At 36.3% G+C, this 13,948-nt stretch overlaps 1 protein-coding gene across 4 annotated transcripts in view; it reads left to right on the top strand.

Annotated features, from left to right (window-relative positions):
- Positions 1-13,948, top strand: part of LOC140775449 (protein SUPPRESSOR OF QUENCHING 1, chloroplastic) — a 40,737-nt gene that overhangs the window by 24,269 nt on the left and 2,520 nt on the right. For all 4 annotated transcript variants that reach the window (XM_073118744.1, XM_073118746.1, XM_073118745.1 and 1 more), the window contains exons 18-26: positions 660-724; positions 7,081-7,174; positions 8,345-8,502; positions 9,324-9,373; positions 9,449-9,570; positions 9,722-9,829; positions 10,525-10,617; positions 12,992-13,028; positions 13,433-13,680. In XM_073118744.1, coding sequence (XP_072974845.1) covers positions 660-724; positions 7,081-7,174; positions 8,345-8,502; positions 9,324-9,373; positions 9,449-9,570; positions 9,722-9,829; positions 10,525-10,617; positions 12,992-13,028; positions 13,433-13,680 — 975 coding nt within the window. The remainder of the gene's footprint in view (positions 1-659; positions 725-7,080; positions 7,175-8,344; positions 8,503-9,323; positions 9,374-9,448; positions 9,571-9,721; positions 9,830-10,524; positions 10,618-12,991; positions 13,029-13,432; positions 13,681-13,948) is intronic.

Below are 13,948 nucleotides of genomic sequence, written 5' to 3' on the forward strand. Positions count from 1 at the left end.
CTATTATTTATCATGAGCCAAAAATGTGACTATCATTTTCATGCTTAATCTTTTTCTGGTTCTCAATTTACTTCATGTCGTAAACGTAGGAAATAAGATCTCCATCTTTCACATTGTTACCAACTACTAGGAATGGGCATTCTTCTAGTTTGGCTTGTTGTAATAATTCCCTTGTCATTCCATACCTGGAATTTTGGACTTATATCTGGAGTTTTTCAAGCTCACATGAATGGTTATATCTCCCAATACCAAATCTAGAGCAATTAAACAGCAAGTTGGGGTGATACCAGGCACAAGAATTGTTTCTATTTTTATTGATATAAGCTGCATTTTCTCTGTGGGCATAATTTCATGGGTACAGTCAATAACAATTTGGCTTGCTAGATTCCAGGCAACAATTCTTGCTCCTCGGTGATGGAAGGATCCATCTATTGCTAATGCTTGTACAAGTCTTTTGAGTGAAAAAGATCAGTCCCTGTTTCCTGTATCTATTATAGTACATATTCTTCGATTGCAGCACTAAAGCATTTGCAGAATAACCTGTGTTTTCATCTTTATTGATCACAGATGGTCTTAATGAAAAAAATTATTTCCTCTTCTTTCAAGTATCACAAATACTATTGTAAGCATATAACTTCTAACAGTAAGATTCATTCCAGGGTCTCGCATACAACCCTAAAAGGAATCTTCTATATGTTGCGGACACTGAAAACCATGCTTTGCGGTAAGTGGAACCATTGATTGTATTATATATCTCAGTTCTTTTTCATTATCGTTCTGAAATTCCTTGTGAACAAGTGTAACTCTTAATTAAAGAACTTATCATCTTTTTCATAGTTTGTTCCCTTGTTTTGCAAAAGCATGATATTCTAATGTGTGGCAGCTGTTGTCTTGGAAAACATGCTTTTCTTCCTTATGCAATTGCAGCATCATGTACTTTGTACAACACCTATAATGCAACTCAAAATTTTGAACAAATGTTAGAACATGTGATCAAATGTAGGCCAAATAAATTCAGCAATAGAGATAACAAAAGCAATAATTAATCATAAGGTTTTCTATTATGATAAAAGCAACATTAAATCCAGTTCTGTTTATTTTTAACAAATCAGCAAGTCTGAAATTTATAATAAAAGATATGGCCAAAGGGAACAATAGATTGATTACTAGACTTAGGTTAATTAAGAGTGGGCTAAAGATAGATTAGGTCTTACCCGATGTGAAGGATAATGTGTAGCTTTAAGCAACAATAGCCGTGTCGATCCCTAATCGGCATAGCACGCTCCTGCGTGTCACTAGCATGCATTCACACTTTTAAATAAAAATCTATTGTATTTAGAAATGTGTTTGGTTCTTTGACACATCATTCCTTAGTTTTAATTTGAATATATATATTAAAGTATGCATTAGAGTGTTTTATCCTTTGATTATTTTTGTAAATGACATATTTTATTAAAGATATAGTAATAGTTAAATAGAAATATTATTCAACACATAATATAATTGAATTCATTCATTAATGGATAATAGTTCAATAATTAGAATTAATTGAACATAGAATAATGGGGAGGATCAAAGACTATTTGTCAGCACAAGAATAACACAAAAAGATTGTGTCAAATACTGTTAATAATCTTCAAAACTCATCCACTAATAACATTGCTTATTGTAACGTCTCATATAGTCTTTATATAAATATAAGTTTTGTGATACCCTTATGATATAAAATGGATATTAAACATGCATGGAAATGACCTACACCTTTACAAGCACACCATAGGCATATATAGATTATGGATATATAGATGTCGTGGCTCTAGTGGGTGTGATTCATATGATGGCAATAATGATGAACTTATATCATTATGTGAGCGCACATCCCTTGATGTCCTACTACTTATAGAGGTCCTTCCCTTATTTGACTATAATGGTATACAATGCCTATTTAAGAAGACTGTAGTAAGAATATATGTTTCATCCTCATAGATACTAATCTCAGATTGAGTGTTATCATCATCATCAATTATATAGAAGCTTTCTAAGGGATCAATTGGTCGTGAAGATGATCCAACTCGACTAGTAACCGGTCATGAAAACCAGCTCGACTAATAGCCAATCACCCTCGTTCAATACCGAATGACCACCATTAGCTCAGCCTCTAAAGGTCTGAATCCTTGTCTGGCTTTGATGAGCTCGACCTAACATGGGATGGTGAAATTCCTGATACGAGTCTTCTTGATATTCCACATGAGTATTCGTACGTTCATGTTGTACTTCCTAGCAATCTGAGTCCCTCATGCGTGCTCTGCAGCCCATCCTTTTACATTTTTCACTTTAGCCTCTTTAGCAATAAATCTGTAAAGTCGAAAAGGATCTCTCTCCCATCAAGCAATGGGTTTTATTGATCATCAGCAGTCTGCATGCACTTCACTATAGGATTCTCCTCATACTGAAAAAAACCAGCATCCATGGGGTCAAAATCTCCCTATTTTCTCTCTTGATCCTCCGTTAAGTATTATAGATATAACCTCATATTGTTGTGGACATAACCTCATATTGTTGTGGAAATATACCAATTTCTCCAAGTATACATATGAAAGGCAATTTCTGGTTTTTGTACGAATTAATGCAAAAGTTGACCAATTATGCTCACTTTCACTAGATGAGGTTGTTTGGGAGAAGGAAAGGGGGCGACTGATGAGTGCCTTTTTAGTCATAAATAGAAAAAGGGTTGAATTTGGAGCTAATATGGCTGGCTACAAGTATAGCCAGATACGAACAACAAGCATCTTAAGATTGGGGCCTGCACATGATATATCATATTTGTCACATGATAAAGAAAATGGTCCCACAAAATATTTTAGGTTTTCCACTCTAATTGATCATTTCGGATCAATAAAACCTGTTTCAGACCTCATGGAAGTTGGTACTCACTCGTGTCGATCAGCAGCTTAGCATGGCCTTCCTTGGCATTAAGTCTTGCCTTCGACTTCACTCCGAGCATCAATATTCTTCATTATGTTGAAGAAAATCCCTCAAGACAACAACAAATACATGAAAAGGAAGCAAAGCAATAAAAGATTAATAATAAACTCACAAGGATTATGAAGAGTTTTGTAGAGAGGAGGTAAAATGATGGGAATTAGATTCTCATTTATTTTTTATTTTTGGATGCATTTTTATCTAAAAAATTAGATTTGACTACTTTTTTATCTGGTAACGAAAAATATTGAGGATTTTTCCCTTCTTCCTTCGATTATGATATTTTGCTTTTTTTAACTGCAGAAATGCTCTATATTTTTTTTTCTTACAAAGTCTTTGAAATATGCAATGACGTCATTCTCATCCAGACTAAACAATATAGAGCTAAATATGTCTTTATCTTAGGGAGGAGTACTTCCTCAAGGTTGTTTTAGAATGTCCAATTTGATTAAAACTCCTAAAAATCTAGAAAATTGATTATTAGTTTGTTTTGAGGTAAGTTTGTTAGGATTTGATTGTTGTTTTTGTTAAAAGAGTCATAATTTAGTTATATATTAGATTAAGAAAGATCTGAATAAGATTAATTTGTGATTTGACGTAATCTTTTCATCTCTACATATAGAGGTGATGGGAATTCCGGAAAAAAGAAAAAATGATGAAAATTTGAGAAATAATATTTTTGTAAGAATTTCACACTTTTCCCTTTTCCTCATCCCTTTCCCCTCCATCTTCTCCTTCTCCCTTCTCTCTTTTGTGATAGATTCCACGCTTTCTTTGTCCCCCACAATCTATGTGGGGTTGATTTTCTTCCCTTAGGGCTTGATGGTTATTTTCTATCTTTTCTATCTATTTAATCATGCTAGTATGAAAATTCTACTTGAAGGCAATAAAGAGATTCATAGATACCATATCTTTTCTCTTTGGGAGTAGATAGATCTAGGTACCAAGGATGATCGTGCCTGTCCATCGGCCATCACGATATGGCATGGCACATGTCGTGGCACTTGCCGGTCGTACCGCAAGAGAGGGAGAGAAAAAGAGGAGGGAGGCTACTCACCTTCACTCTTCGACCTTGTCTTTGCTACTAACTTCAGCGTCGCCCGTTGCACGCAACTTAAGCTTTTATTCGAAACCGACTTGACCCGACTCACTCGAGCCATCTTCCTCCTCGAGCTGAGACTAGGGTATCAACGTCGGAGCGATCGGCGCCTTTATCGGGGACCTTGGGCACTCTAAAAATGGGTGGCAACGAGGTCAATGATGAGTGGATTGTTGCTAGGAGGGGTGTCATACAGCACCCCTTCTGCTATGTGCCAGTACGCCGCCGACATGGCCATCATTGCTAGGTGCCTCCATATCTTTTTTTTTTTTTTTGTGGTCTCAGCATGTTATTTGAACCATATCATAAAGGGTAGAAATCCATAAGGACTGTTGGAGGGAGTAGAGTAGAATGAAGAGTAGTTGAGAGGTTTATGTGAAAAAGACAAGTATTTGATACCTTCCAGAAATGATCCTCCATTATCGGCTGCATGGGGTTTATAAAGAGGAGGGGAGACCAAAGGTCTGTGTTTGGGAGGTTCAAAGGTTACGAAGTTAAGGAGTTAAGTTGGAAAGTTTAGGAGCTATATTGGGAAGTAAAGTTTTTTTGGGAACTCCAAAGATTGAGAAAAATTCTAGAGTTTCCTAGAGGACTTTTAAATGGTTTAGGCAGCCATTTAACCTAATCTAGCCTAGCCCAAATTGACTACCTAGTCTACTAACTGATCAAATGGCCAAACAAAATGGTGTGGACATCCCCTACACATTAGGCTGATATTCTGATTGTAAGAATAAAGCAAGTCAGTAATCTAGTTGAAGTTGATGTCACATCAATCTAGTGTCAAAATGCTAATACTTGAACTTATGGTTTTGAGCTGCTGCAGTATATAAGAAAATTACATGCAATGGATGGATTGGCTGGCACTACCTACTGCCAGCTATTCTTCTAAATCTTGATATATTGTACTTTAATATATCCAAGATTATTGATTGTGCCTTGTGATATGACAGCTGAATGCAGATAGCATTATTACTGATGACATTTAATAATTCTTGAAATCCAAGTATGCAACAGTGGCTTAATGATGATATTTATAATTCTTGAAATACAAGTATACAACAGTGGCTTACTGATGATATTTACACTCTAAATCCAATTGTCTAGCACACTAGAATGTGATGGCATAATAGTTCTTTCTTGAGCTTCTTGGGTTAGAAGTTTCAGCTATGCCTTACTGAATCTGTTACTCAGGTTCATGTTAGACTTATTCTCTTCATTAGCTATTATGACAAATGCTATAAGTCAGACTAAACAAAATTTTATCAATACATTTTTCTATCATTAAGTTGGAGAACTGAACCTAGAAGGTACAGATCAACATCAGAAGTCTCGATATTATTAAATTTATTACTTACATCAATACCTCTTTTAAGTTATTTTCTTATTTGGTTAACATATTTGATTTAGATAGTTTTTATGTCGAGAAACTTTAATTTATGGAAAATCTACAAATTGCATGATGTATTTGCATTTATTATGTTTTATACCTTGCCTTTGTACCTTTACGATCCAATCCCTACCTTTTGATTTTACTGGCTGGAAAACACCCTCCCGTTAGTTCCTAATGGAGAGGTACCCATATGCATGTGTTAAAGTAACTACACATATCAAATGGAAAAAAAAAGAGTAATCTCTTTTTATGCTGTTAAGTAAGCCAATATTAGGTTAAATTTAACTTAGGGTGTTTCTTCAAGCAATAAAAACCAAAGGCAAGGTCCAGACTATGAAGGTCCAAAAGCAAGGTGTTATTTATTTATATCCCTTAATTTATTTTAATTACTTATGCCAAAGAGCTTAGTTCTATGGCAGGTTGGCTTCAAATGGTTTCAAATGTGCTGAAATTTATGTTACAAAGTGTTTGAATAATTGCAAGGATTCCTTTTGGATCCCTGTATCTTCTAATGCTCTATCTTGAAAGGGCTTACATTGATGATATAATTATCATCTTTTCTTGTAAATGATATAACATAATAATATATTAGGTGAAAATGTACACATATTTTTGCAACCATTTTTGTAGTAATCAAGATTTTATTTGGTTACCAATTCAGATTTTGTTAGATCTTGTTCAGGTTGGAAATAGCTATTTCAAACATCTATGAACAGAATCCTACTATGATGAAGTACAAAAAGTACCATATTTAAGGATTTGGAAAGGTACTTATTGGAATAGGAAAAATCTTCAATAATGGAAGAAATGCATTTATAGAACCTTAAAATGGATTATGCAGATGATAACAAAATCCATCTTGTTATAATACAGCATAATACACTTGGAAGATTCAATATAGATTTATTGGACCATTGATTTCTAGCAAGCATCACTTATTTGCTCAATGTGTTGGCATAATCTATGACAGTAGGAATCTTGGGGAATGATTTGAGTACATAATTCTGATTATATCAAATAAAAGAGATCAGGTCTACCTATGAACTAATCAAAGGATTTAATAAAGCTATTACTAGAATTCAGATCAGAGAGCTAACTATTGATGATTTTGTTAACTTATTTAACAACTTTCTTAAAATCACCTTATTGGGACCTGCTGTAACAAGAAGAGCTGTATAAACTATAATCCTTCTCAACAGGTTCACGATTCTTTGGAAATAGCATTTCTTTTAAGATTATGAAATCGGCCAGAATTCTAAATAGTGATCATATAATAATTAAATCAACGATGGTCGTGCCACAGGCACGGACTGTGTCGTAAGAAAAGGAGAAAAAAAAAGTAAGGGATACTCACTTTTGTCTTTGCCATCGCCGCTCGTCTTCGCCCTTGCCATTGCCTTTATGCGATGGGTAGCTTGACGATGAGGTCAATGGCGAGTGACGAAGCTATTAGGAGGGGTGCCGTGCGGCACCCCTCATGTCACGTGTCGATATGTTACCAACACGTCAAGTGCCGGTTGGCACGGCTATCCATGAATTAAATAGACTACATCTAGTTGTTTTATATTTGACAAAATCCTTGATTTTCACTGACCTTTCTTTATTGCAGGGAGATTGATTTTGTTAATGAGACTGTGAGAACACTTGCTGGAAATGGTACCAAGGGTTCTGACTATGAAGGAGGAAGACAAGGAATTGCTCAGGCAAGAAATCACCGAGAAGAAAAGAATTACGGATTCATAAGTACATGCATAACTAGTAGAATATAAAGTCAAAAGGAAAAAGGTTTTTGTTTTACATATTTCTCTTGAAATATTTTCAAATATCTTAATTACAGAGTAAAACATTCTTCAAAATATCGTAATAGTCATAGAAATTGTTGGACCCTTTTGAAAATGCTATTATGTCTACTCTATCTGAATAATCGATATTAAAATTTAACTGGGATGATGAAATTACTATTTTACATTTTTACCCTTAATGTAAATTGTTTGAAGTGGGTTTGACTATCTTAATGCTACCCAAGACATAAAACAAGATGATCTAATTAAGGATCATAGTTCCCTCATGTATTATTCTCTGTGCCTGTGGCACATATGTAAATTTCTAAATATTGAAAAGAGGGTATTTTGGACATTTAGATATATCAACTATATACGTGGTGAAGGGCATATTGTATGATATAATGCTGTAATTTTTGTCTAAAATATTTTTGTTATTTTAGAAAGTATAGATGGTACTTTTGCAACCCTTTATTACCGGTTTGACCAAAATAAGTATAAGGGGATGTTTGGTTCTGTTTCATGTATAACTTTCTCTCCATTCACATAGAAGAACCTTAGGAACATATATGCACCCTGCAAACAGATCCTAAAATACTCACCAGTTAAGAATAGTCCATGAATATCCCTTTGAAACTAATCATAGTGACATTTTTGGAAGGGTCCGATGATTCAATGAATTACATTATCTTGAATAATGTGATATTTGAGAAATTATTTTAGCAATTACGTAGAAAACCAAAGGGAAAAGAGAAGAAGAATACAAATAATTAAGATAAGCATTTACACCTAAATGAGGAACTATTCTTTTTAATTTTTTATATAGATATTTTAGAAAAAAGTGACAATATTGAGGCTCAAGTAAGTCATACAGAGTCCCAGATCTGCTGGTCATTGCAGTGTGGCCAATAGAATATCTATATGACTGCATATATAGCTGTGCAATTTGCACTTTTAGATTGGTTTGGTTATACTGCTTATTTTCATTACTTAATATTAGACTATCATATTTTTGAGAAGAAGTACCACTGTCAAAGTATTGACTTATTCTCTTGAACTTCTGCGGTTTGACTTTTGATAGTGAATACCTAGGTCTTAAATTCACCATGGGATGTTTGCTATGAGCCCTCAAATGAGGTTCTTTACATTGCAATGGCTGGGCAACATCAAATCTGGGTGCATAATACGTCAGATGGACTTACACGAGCTTTTAGTGGTAACGGTTATGAAAGAAATCTAAATGGCTCAAGGTAAAGCTTCATTTTGACAGTTTACTTTTGTTCCAAATAATAAGTACTAGTTCAGCATACAGATCTAGTAGATTAGTAGTCTAGTATGGACCTGACATATTTCTATATTTCATAAAAACATACTTCAGTAGTAGTTAACTTACCAGTAAACAATTTAGTACAGACTGAAATATTTCTGTACTTGCTAAAAGTATCCCCGAGTAGTAGCTCAATTTTAGGATAAAATAGTTCTGTGCCATATGTGTGCAAGATAAGACATGATTCTGAAAGGATAGTGACATTTCAATGTTCTAAACATTAATAGTTTAGTACAATGTAAAATGTGTGCTAGATAATCAGTTGACCCAAAAGACAACCACACCTTAAACTCAAGTCTCAACTGATTTTGGTTTGCTCTATGGTTCCCTTGTCTCCAGTTCAGTTTTATGTCACAAGTCCTCCAGCAATGTAAGGTCATTTTGAAAAGAAAAAATAGATCATTCTAGCGCATTAGACTCTAACCAATGTGGGGATTCCTTAGGAAAGATGTACTTACCCTCATTGCTGAAGATATTACATGACTTGAACCCTTGACTTCTTGGACACAAGAAGAAACCTTATTATCTCACAAGTGAGAGTAAACAAAAGTAATAATATGGTAGAACCATAGAAGTGCTCTATTTATTTCTAAAACCTGTTTTAAGTTGTAATGTTTCAATTTCAAAAAACATGCTAATAATTTATAGAAATATCTGATGTTTAGTTGTTTACCTTTCAATTCCCACGTCTTGAATGTCCTTAATGATATTCAAAATGTTGAAGTGTTTATCCTATTCTTGCAGTGCTACTAGTACATCATTTGCACAGCCTTCTGGTATCTCATTATCTACGGGTAACATACTCTGACTTCTAATTATGCACTCAAATCATCACTAATTGTTATATTCAAAAGAACCATTTACTCTAGATATGCAGGAGTTGTATGTTGCTGATAGCGAAAGCAGTTCCATTCGAGCTGTTAATCTGAAGACAGGAGGGTCAAGGTTGCTAGCTGGGGGGGATCCAGTTTTCTCTGAAAATTTATTTAGGGTATTGAGTTCAATGCAATATCAGAATTGTTCTGTGATGATCATTGCATCATTAATCTGGAACTAAGTGGGAATAAAGTGGAAGACTTTTGAAGCATCTTTGCTTCTCTTTCAGTAGCTAACTACTTACATGTACTCTATTTCCTATGCAGTTCGGAGATCTTGATGGAGCTGGATCAGATGCACTATTCCAGCATCCCTTAGGCATTGTCTGTGGGAAAGATAGTCAAATATATATAGCAGATTCCTACAATCACAAGGTACTTGTTGGCTTATTAAATTGTCAAGACATGTCATTATAGGAAAGTCGGTAAATGGAAGAGAAATGTAACAGCTATCTCGGTTAGATATTGGCAATATCTGTTGAGTTTCAACCACATATATCAGTATACCCCTATAACTAACAAGACTATGTTGATCTGAAAAGTGCACAAGGAACTAGATCACGTTCACGCAACAGGTTATCGGGCAACTGACAATTTGACGAAATTCCTTGAAGAATTAAATTAGTTCCAAATAATTCTTGAAACAGAGTTGCAACCCAACGTAAAGCCTGCATATTTATGGTATGAAAGAGTTAGTAAAGAGATTTTCTGATTTTATCTGCAGGTTTTGTCCATAGTTAGGTCTTGTGAGAATAGGGAACGGATCATGTGACCAAGTTGAGCAATTTGCTAAAGCCAAGTCTTGTGAGAGTCACCAGCCCTAATTGTCAAATCGGGTGTATAGCTCAGTTGGTAGAGCATTGGGCCACCAGCTAATGTAGAATATCAGTCTCCAATTTCCAGTCATGCTGCATAGTTTTTTTGCAGTTTCATATTCTTATGCATGTAACCAGCTTCCATATCCTAGCATTATCTATCCATTTCTCTCTTCCAATTTAGGCAAGTATTTTTATGCTTAATGTGGTCCAAGTCATGATTTTGATCTAGTCAAATGGTTCTCAAATTGACAGATCAAGAGACTGGATCCACGAACAAGAAGAGTTACAACTTTAGCTGGAACTGGAACTGCAGGATTTAAGGATGGTCCAGCCATATCAGCTCAGGTCAGCATTTGTGTGGTTCTATGTGAAGTTTGTCTGTGTAGATACTGGAGATTAAATTCTTCATATAAGCATTAGCTTTAATAATCATCTTGTGTATCTGTTATTAAATATTTCACAATTTTTTATTTAACTTATCATTGGTTTTAAAGGAGGCTGCCATGGCGGGGCGGCTGCCTGCTAATGGCAGGCATGCCATCATTCCTCCTCCTCTTTTTATTCTTCTTCTATCTTCTTTTCTCTCTTTTTTTGCCTTGGAAACCCATCTTTCTTCTTTTTTCAAAGCATTGTGGGTTCTCAATGTAGAAAGGAGTCTATTTTTGCCTTGGAAACCCATTTCTCTTTTTCTCTCTCTGCTTTGGGAATCTACCACTTTCATTTCCAAAACATTGTGGGTTCCCAATATAGAGAAAAGAAATAGTGAGATAAGTTGTCAACGTGTCATGCTCCATATATATATGTATGGATAAAAATATATATACATATGTATTTATACTTCGATAAAAATATATTTACATACATATAGTTATTTTGTAATTTTTTGTTGTTGTGGTTGTAAATTACTATTAATAAATTTATATATGCTATTAATATATAATATATATTAAAATGCTAGACCGTCTTGGCGCTCGCCTTCCACCTAGGCACTAGGTGGTGGGGTGATCGCCCACCACCCGTGGCCACCTTTTAATACACTGTAACTTATACAATTAATAAAACAATGATATATGACTTTGTATGTTAGTTCTATCATAAACTAGGTAGCGGACTCTACTTAAATTGCGTTATTGTAAAACCAACCAAGTAGGTAAGTGTAATAACATTTTTGATATTTTGGTTTTCTCCAACACCCTTGCCTTGATGGTTTTAAGTCATACGCAATCAGTAAATTTTGTTTGTTACTTTAAAAGCTAAGTTTATAACTCCTAATTGCAGAAGTATTGTCTTGCCTACTTAGAAGTCATAAATAGCCCTACAAATCAAGTGGCTATATCCTTATACGTGAACATCTAATAATTCTCATATCCTCTAGTCTATAGAAAGGAGGATATAATGATGAGTTTGCAACACAAGAATGGCAATGGTCTCTAGAATTAGGGCTGTCAGGCTTGACGAGCAGCTCGGGCTCGGCTCGGGCTCGGCTCGGGTGAAGCTCGAGTTCGGCTCGGCTCGATCAAAGCTGAGCCGAGCCCGAGCCATCATAATAGGCTCGAAATTAATATCGAGCCGAGCCTGAGCTGGAGCTGGCTCGCTCAGGCTCGGCTCGATAGGCTCGATAGCCTGACTCCCTATGACTAAGGACACGTGGCATAAAGAAATATTGCCACGTGTCCCTCACTAACTTATTCTCACCCGTAACACAACATTCATCACCCTCACCTACCCCACCCTCATTAATTACTTCACCTTTCCCATCACATCACATCACCTTCCCCATCCTCATTTCCTCCACCCCACCCTCACCTTCACTCTCACCCTCATCCACCCGATCACCACTCCAAACCTCACCCCACACGCCGCCACCTCTTCCCTCCCCGTCGGCCTCTTCCTCGCCTCCATCGGCAACGACGGCAAGCCACCACCACGGCGCCACGCCTTCCTCTCCGTCGGCCTCCTCCTCCGTCGGCCTCTTCCTCCTCCTCCTCCGCAGTCGGCTTCCTCCTCCGTCGGCCTCCTCCTCCTCCGTCGGCCTCCTCCTCCTCCGCCGTCGACCTCCTCCTCCGTCGGCCTCCTCCATCCGTCTCGGACTCCTTCGGCAAGCCGCTGTCCTTGTCGCCACCGCCCACGTCGCCACCGCCCACGTCGTCACCGCCCACGTCGCCACCGCCTCATCCTCTAATCGAGCCCGAGCTTTGCTCGGGCTCGGCTCGGGCTCGGTTAGGCTCAGCTCGAGCTCGGCTCGGGTTGAGCTGAGCCGAGCCTGAGCCAGAGCCGGCTCGCTCAGGCTCGGCTCGTTTACACCCCTATCTAGAATGAATATTGTGGATGTTGTTAAGTCATAGGACTGTGATATGTTATTATTTATTGTTCTGTCAGCAAACATTTTTGTCTTTTATTTTTGAGCTATTACCTTAACAATGAACAAATGACTGATTAGCCACTGCTTATCTAGTAATTGAATTGACAGTCAGCAGACCTAATTGAGCATATGCTGTAACTATGGTTTATATGTCTGCTAGTTCTTAAATTGCTTATACGGCTGTGTAATTGTCCTGCATATCTATTGATCTCCACGTTTAATGTACTATCGAATAGATAATCTTCATTCTTTCTAAAGCTATGTGATCAATAAGCTCTGATTTTGCTATCCGGCAGCTGTTGTCATTCTTTATCGTTCTTTGTCATTCTTCTGATATCTATAAAATTTGTGGTGCAGCTTTCTGAGCCCGCAGGAGTTATTTATGCAGGGGATGGTATGTTTCCTTTAATAGATAAAAGTTTCTGCTTTTCTGTTATTGAATTTTCATTCACAAAATAGAGCAGTTAATAATAAAAAAGAAGAAAATATGGCACAACTATATTGTTGCTCAATCAGTCATGACATGAGTCGACTATTGAGCTGTCAAGAAGAATTTAACATGGGAACCTTGAAAGAAGCCTGATATGGGGCCACTATTATGGTTTGTTGACAATTTGATGCATAGACAAATTATATAGAAGAAATTTAAGAAAAAGTACAATTAGAATGGTAAGACATAAACTCCCATCTACTTCTTGGACTTGTGATTCTTGTCTTGTGGAAGAGTATGTAGGTGATATCTAAAGTAGTTGATAATACTAGTATGGTTATACTAATTTTGCTTGTCATTTCTTTCAGGAATGCTTCTCATAGCAGATACAAACAACAATATTATCAGATGTATAAATCTGAATGAAAAAGATCCTGAGTTGCGGACCCTAGAATTGAAAGGAGTAAATCCACCCTCATTGAAATCCAAATCAGTGAAACGCCTAAGAAGGCGTTTATCTGCAGACACACAAATTGTTAAAGTTAATGGCGGCTCATCCAAGGAAGGGCACTTGTATCTTGCATTTTCAGTCCCTGATGGTTACCACTTCTCCAAGGTGTTCCCTCAACCTTTTTCTGTTAATGCTTTGTTTTTGACTTTTTTCTATAAGGTGCCATGATATACACAACTGAGAATGAATTGCCTCTTCCCTTGTCCACACTAACTTTAGCAAGTCTTACATGTAAGAAAAACACTATTCAAATTATTATTTGATTGTATTACTTAAGAATAAATATACCATCATAAATTACTAATTTCTCATATTACATTCTCGTTTCTAGGGACGTCATTTGTATGACAGAAATGTATGCCCCTTGTATCTA

The sequence above is a fragment of the Typha angustifolia genome, chromosome 14 (assembly GCF_048772165.1).
Source record: "Typha angustifolia cultivar Huaian chromosome 14, ASM4877216v1, whole genome shotgun sequence".
NCBI lineage: Eukaryota > Viridiplantae > Streptophyta > Magnoliopsida > Poales > Typhaceae > Typha > Typha angustifolia.